This window comes from Dipodomys ordii, unplaced genomic scaffold (genome assembly GCF_000151885.1).
Source record: "Dipodomys ordii isolate 6190 unplaced genomic scaffold, Dord_2.0 Scaffold15, whole genome shotgun sequence".
Taxonomy (NCBI): domain Eukaryota; kingdom Metazoa; phylum Chordata; class Mammalia; order Rodentia; family Heteromyidae; genus Dipodomys; species Dipodomys ordii.
This window is the reverse complement of record NW_012267231.1, coordinates 17,484,833-17,491,797: the sequence shown is the minus strand read 5'-3', so window position 1 is coordinate 17,491,797 and position 6,965 is coordinate 17,484,833. Positions and strand designations below refer to the sequence as shown.

The 6,965-nt window shown below is 49.7% G+C and overlaps 1 protein-coding gene across 1 annotated transcript in view; it reads left to right on the top strand.

Moving 5' to 3' along the window:
* Ube2q2 (ubiquitin-conjugating enzyme E2Q family member 2) overlaps positions 1-4,997 on the top strand; it is a 50,451-nt gene extending 45,454 nt beyond the window's left edge. The window contains exons 11-12 of the mRNA XM_013011945.1: positions 579-645; positions 3,418-4,997. Of these exons, the coding sequence (XP_012867399.1) occupies positions 579-645; positions 3,418-3,449 (99 nt within the window). The 3' untranslated portion in view covers positions 3,450-4,997. The remainder of the gene's footprint in view (positions 1-578; positions 646-3,417) is intronic.
* Positions 4,998-6,965: the final 1,968 nt, after the last annotated feature.

Sequence of the window (6,965 nt, the reverse complement as noted above, 5' to 3'; positions counted from 1 at the left end):
CAGGGACAGTGCCCAGGCCGAGTTCAAGCCCCATGATCAAAAAAAAAAAAAAAGGACTCTGGGGTGATCTGTTCCACTGTGCTGCTGGATGTTAAGATGCAGGTCAGTTGTGCTTTGGGGCCTCAAATGTAGCCCCAGCTGGGCTCCTGGGAGAAGAGGCCTGCATCCTTACAGGAGTCCTGTGGTGATGGCTGGTGCGGCTGCAGCCTTGCATGAGATGTCTCACTCCGCGTGTCTCCCTCGTGTAGTGCTTCAGCTTAACTGGAAGTGAACACTACAGTTCCTGAGCAAGGGTGTTTGCATCCCGCTCTTTTGCTCGGTCTGTGCCCAGCTCAGGGACACGCGAGTCCACGCTGGGATAGAAGACTTACAGAAGGAAGCCTGGAAGCGTGTTGATTTTTATCGAGTTTTGTTTTTGCTCTTATAAAATTGTAGAGAAGAAAGAACTTGGGTAAATGAGGGTTTAAAAAATGGGGCTCTTCAATTCCCTGTCTGCTTTTAAGCATCCATAAACGTATTTTGCCAGTTTGTATCTGCTTTTATCCAGTCTTGATTGGGAATGTGTGATTCTCTTTCAGAATCAGTATAATCTAGCAAGAGCCCAACAATCCTATAACTCCATCGTGCAGATCCACGAGAAGAACGGTACGTTTCCTCCACCGTGTGCCAGCATGCCATCCTGCCGCCTGCGAAGCTTCCATTAGCATTGCTACTCATCTTCCTTCCCTTTGCTGTTTTTGCTGTAATTTCTAGTACTGTCACAACAGTGAAAAACATGTAACTTGGGCTGCATTTCAAATCTTGGCGCGGGCGGGGCGGCAGTGGTTTGCGCCCAGGACCTTGGCTCCTCTGGAGGCAGAGAGCAGGAGGACTGCGGCTCACGAGCAGCCTGGGCAGGAAAGCGATTGAGACAGTGTGGTGGGTGCCGTCACCCCAGCTCCATGAGAGCTGTCATCCACAAAACGGAGTGTGCAGGCCAGCCGAGGGCAGAAAGAGCCAAGAGACTCTGTCTCAGCGGAAGAGGCTGGGCATGGCAGCCTGCACCTGTCAGCCCTGCCAGGACAGGGAGCCTCAATAGGTGGATGGGGGCCCAGGTGTGTCCCCTGTCAAAAATAACCAGTGTGGAAAAGGGCTGGAGGCGTGGCTCAGCAGTAGAGTACCAAGCAAGCAAGCACGACACAAACTAAGTATTGCCTCCTCGCAAAAAGTAAGTTGACATGAATCCCTCCAGGCCTCAGCGTCGGGGCCAGTGGTGCTGGGTGCATGAATGAATCTTTGCTCACGTGAGATGTAGTAGGATAAGAATTGAGTTAACTGCACCTCTGTATATGTATCGTGTTGTGTTCTTTTGTTTGTTGTTTTCCATGTGTTTCCTTTTAAGCCTGGGTCTTGCTGGCCTCGCTGGCCTCAAACAGTCCTCCTCCCTCTGCTTTCTGGGGACTAGAATGACAGGTGGGCACCACCATGCCCAGCTACAGGCAACTCTGACAAGAACTTACCACGATCGAGTCAGTACAGTAAGATCTGAGCCAAGTGTTTCTGAAACATCTTCAGCTTACGGACTGCTTCTGACCGTTCTCTTCTCACTGCAGAATAACTTTCTTAAAATGGCTTTCACTAATTTACTGACTTGACATTGTGTTAGTATCACAATGCGCGTATTTGAGTGTTGCTTGTTTTTTTTTTTTTGTTTTGTTTTGTTTTAGCAGTGAGGGTAAAAAAACAGAGCTAGACGTGGAAGAGGAGGATCTGGTGTCCGTGTCATTGTGTCACTTTCTTGCTTTAAGGCCTTGGGCAAATCCTGGCATCTCTTTTAGCCTTGGATTCCTCTGCTCAACAACCGGCCTGAATTTGGGAAGAAGCGCAGCTGAGCGTGCCCGCCATTGTAGCCGGGCCGCAGCAGTGACACTGAGCCGCACCCTGCGGGTCACACTGGCTTTCTTCAGAGTGCACCCGACCCGACAAGATGGGCCGGCACCGCCCACATGCTCACCGCAGGGAGCCGCACACTTGCCGCTCACTCCTGCCCCGCCTCCCTCCGTGCTTTCACAGCAAAGTTCAACTCTAGCATGGTTTTCTTTTTTATGCTGGCCCTGGGGCTTGAACCCAGGGCCTGGGCACTTCCCTGAGCTTTTCTGCGTAAGGCTAGCATCCTACCACTTGAGCCACAGTGGCCACTTCTGGCTGTACGGTGGTTCATGGGAGATGAGCCTCATGGACTTTCCTGTCCATGCTGGCTTCACCCAGAGACCCTCACATCTGATCCTCCTCAGGAGCTAGGATTACATGTATGATCCACTGGTGCCTGGCCCTCCCTCCCTCCATCCCTCCCTCCCTCCCTTCCTTCCTTTCTTCCTTCCTTCCTTCCCTCCCTCCCTTCCCTCTCTTCCCTCTGTTGGTCCTGGGGCTTGAACTCAGCCTGGCATTGTCCCTGAGCCTCTCTGTGCTCAAGTTGTTGCATCTGCTAGCATTCTACCACTTGAGCCAAAGTGCCACTTCCATATTTTTCAGAGTAGTTTGAGTCTCACAGACTTTCCTGCCCGGGCTGGCTTTGAACCGTGATCCTCAGATCTCAGCCTCCTGTGTAGATAGTTACGGGCGTGAGCCACCAGCACCCAGGCCTTCTTTCTTTCTTAAGTCAAATATTGTAACTGCTATTTTAAAAAGTTGTATTTGCAAGTGTGGCGTGTATGTAAGCTTAGCAGGGCCAACAGAGGAGCAGTTTGAGAATTAGAAGAGGTGCTTCATTTTTATCATTTTGATACTTCTTCATACAGTCATTTTATTTTTAATTGACAGATGACATTGTATTTGTCATGTAGGTGGTGGTTTTGACATGTGTAAGTATACTCACATATAGATAATAGAATAACCATATGTAGCTGATGTGTCTAATTTTGCAGAGCTGTCATTTGCGCAGATAGAACACTACCTCTGGTCCCAGCTCCTCTTGCTCGAAAAGGCAGGGGTGCTGTGGGGGGAGGGAGGTTTTTTTTTTTATGTTTTTGTTTTATTGTACCAGTCCTGGGGCTCGAACTCAGGACCTAGGCACTATCCCTGAGTTTCTTTTGCTTAAGGGTTGCACTCCACCAGGTGAACCACAGCGCCACTTCTGGCTTTTTCTGTGTATGTGGTACTGAGGAATCGAACCCAGGGCTTCATGGATGCCAGGCAAGCACTCTACCACTGAGCCACATTGCTAGCCCAGGGAAAGAGTTTTTAGGAAGGTTTTCTTCCATACTAAATGCAACATTGAAATCAGTGCCTCCCATTGAGCTCATCTGTAGTGGGACATCATCAGGCCAGGGAGCCTCACAGAAAAGCACACTCCAACACTGACCCGGGACAACGTGGTCTGAATCCACGCCAGCTCTCCTGATCCTTAAAGCAGTGTCGCTTTTCCCCGTTCTCTTCCAGGCTGGTACACTCCTCCGAAGGAAGATGGCTAAACTGTGTTGCCCATCTTGTCTGCACTGATGTTGCTTTCAAGATCTTCTCAGCATTCACACTCAGCGTTGAGTGCCAGCCACTGTGACCGCAGCACCTACCGAAGACTTTGGCCGCTGCTCCGCTGGCTGCCATCAGGATGAGGGACAGCCTTGCCCGCGCTCACGCCGGCAGCGGGACCGAGCAGCGGGCCTTCACTGTATTTTTCCTGATAAATAACACATACTGCCACTCCCGATCATCTCTTTTTCTCGAAAAGTGAAGTCTTTTGAGCAGGCAAGTCTGCAGCCACCGCCAGCAGCGTCTCCACCGCGTCCTGGACGGAAGAGTTTGCAGACTCTCTCCCATTAGAGCCAATAAAAGTGTGAAAGATGTTCAGTATTGGTTTAGAGAATTGTAGATCTTCTAAGCCATAGCCTTTTTCAGGTCTAACACTACTTGATTGCCAAAATAGTGACAGGAAACCCTATTATTAAAATGCTGAACTTGGGGTTTTTTGTTTTGTTTTATTTTAATGACCATGTGAAGATGGGAGGACAAACCCTTGAGTTGTGTTGTGCTGCTGGGGCGAAGCCCAGGCGAACAAACTGGAGAGGAGAAGGCGGCGATGGCACAGGCGCAGGCGGGGCTCTGGCTCAGAGGTGCTGCCCTCGCCCCCCCCCCCCCGGCCGAGCCCGCCTCCCCCTGGTCTAGTTCAGTGTTTATGAAGCAGAGCCACAGGGTAGCGCTTGAAGTCACTGAAAAGGCTTTCCATGTGATCACCTTTACATGGGATTGCAGTTATTTGAAAGTCATAATCCTGTGAACTGACAGGCATGCAGACAGGCTCCTTGAAGCAAAGTTGAAAGAGTTAGGTACAAAAAGTTGGCTAATGTGGATTCTCAAAATTGTCTTTGCCCCAGTCATAGCAGTGGCTTTTGCAGCAAAGATGGTACAGGAATGTGACCTGTTCGCGCTCTAAAAAACCTGCCTCAAATCAGCGCGCCCTCTTCTTCTGTCACCTTACCTGGGTCAGCTTCTCTGGTAATTTTTTGTTTTTCTTCATGAACTCATTTAAAAATGAATTGTGGTTATTAAGCACTTTTACAAAGAAACCAGAAGCACAATTTTCTGCAGGAATCCTGTACAGAGTTCCAAAGTGTTTCTTACACATTTTACTTTCAGATTCACATCCAAGACCCTTGGCACTTCCAGGTTATTACATGCGTTTCATTTCTTCTCTTCCTATGTTGGTGATGGGGGCAGAAGGTAAATATTTTTCTGGCATTCTTGCTCACTTGGTTATGTTTATATAAGGTTCTGATTGCTGGTTGCTCAGATAACAGCTGTGGTGAGGCAGAATTGAAATTCTAAAGCATCAAAGTTCCTTAAACCTAAGGCTAAATCTTGACTCTATTCTTAAAATACTTAATTTCCTGATGGCTAGCAGATTGACAGCTGCAATTTGGCATGCTTTTTTTTAAATTTTTCATTGCAGACTTATTTTGGCAATGTACAGTAAATTTTGTAAACTTGCATCAAGTTTATGAATAAAGAACCATTTAAAATAACTTTGTCAACTTTTCCCTCAAGAGATGTGTTCCACATGTCTGCAGGCTCTCATTATGTTTCTGGAATTTAAAAAAAAAAAAAAAGGTTGAAGTGTGGGAAGGCTTGGAGATTTTTTCCCATGCCAATGTCATCTTACCGCTGAGCCACCTTCCCAGCCCCGCCAATGTCATCTTACCATTGAATGTTGTGTCTAGCTGCACAGCCACCTCGCACCGCCAGAGGAGGATGGCACCCCTCAGGAGGTGAGAACCGTAGCTACCCTCTTCGCCCTGCTGCCTGCCCTGAACCAGCACTGGTGGAATGGAGGAAACTTCAGGATTCGTGGGGGCCAGTGGCTTTTCAAAATATGATCTTGAGAATCAGAAATGTTTTAGTGGCAGTACTACTTGCAATACAAAAATATTGGCCACTTTCACACATTCTCTAAGTGTCACCTGGAGCTTTGTGCAGCTTCATGAGAGTTCATAACTGCAGGGGCTGCATTTAGGAGCAGCTGGAAGACCCCAGCTGTTTTCTATTAAGACACAAGCCTTTCAATGTGTAAGTGACATCACATTCAGTATGGGAGGGAGGGAGGCTTGGGTCGTTCTTTTCTATAAAATATTATTGAAGCTGTGTGCCAGTGGCTCGCATCTATAATCTTAGCTACTCAGGAGGCTGAGATCTGAAGATCATGGTTCAAAGCCAGACCAAGGAAGGAAAGTCTATGAGACTCTTATCTCCACTAAACCACCAGAAAACCGGAAGTGGCGCTGTGGCTCAAGTAGTAGAGCGCTCACCTTGAGCTGAAGAGCTGAGGAACAGCGCCCAGGCCCAGAGTTCAAGTCTCATGACTGACTAATATATATATATATATATATATATATAAACATATAATACATATATAAAATTGTATATAGAATTCTTTCAAATTTAGAATCATTTTGGCTGGCCCTGGGGCTTGAACTCAGGGCCTAGGCCCTGTCTCTGACCTTTTGTGTTCAAGGCTAATGCTCTGAGCCACAGCTCCACTTCTGGCTTTTTGGTGGTTAACTGGAGATGAGAATCTCATGGGCTTTCCTGCCCTGGCTGGCTTTGATCCTCAGGTTTCAGCCTCTGGAGTACGGCCGGGAGGTTCTGTTTTTTATTTTTAAAGGCTCATACTATTTATCAGGCATTGGGAATTGGTAAAAGCCTGCGCAGCCTGCCTTGTCTCCCTGCCTCCCCTTAAGAAACTCGAGAGTTAACATGGAACTATAACCCCTCTGTGCAGTATCCTTACGATAAAAAAGAAACATTAAAAAACTAGAGGGGCTGGGAAGGTGGCTCAGTGGTAGAGGGCTTGCTTCTCATGCATGAGGTCCTGGGTTCGATTCCTCAGCACCACATAAGCAAAAAGAAAAAATGCCGGAAGTGGCGCAGTGGCTGAAGTGCTAGAGCATTAGCCTTGAGCTGAAGAGCTGAGGGACAGCGCCCAGGCTCAGAGTTCAGGCCCCACGACCAGACCCAAAAAAAACCCAAAACCCTAACTCGAGAATTAGAAAGTGAACTGGCAAAATGCAGAGGCTCAGATGCAGAGTTCGCCCTTCCAAGGTGGGGAAGCAGCTCTGGGTCAGCCACAGCCGCCCAGGCCTCCCGGAGAAGCTCAGCGGCCCCGCCCTCCCCGGAGGCCCCGCCCTCCCCGGAGGCCCCGCCCTCCCCGGAGGCCCCGCCCTCCCCGGAGGCCGGCCCAGCGGAAGTAGCGCGCGCCTGCGCAGTAAGCCCCGCCCGGCGTCGGCGTCGTCTGACTCCTCCGGGCCGCCGTAGCGGTCGCTCGGGCTCCGGCGGGAGGAGCAATGGAGCCGGTGGGCGCCGGCGGCGGGGACGACTGCGACCCCTCCGCGGAGCCGCGGAGCGCCTTCGTGCTGAGCAACCTGGCGGAGGTGGTGGAGCGCGTGTTCAGCTTCCTGCCCGCCAAGGCGCTGCTGCGGGTGGCCAGGTGCGGAGCG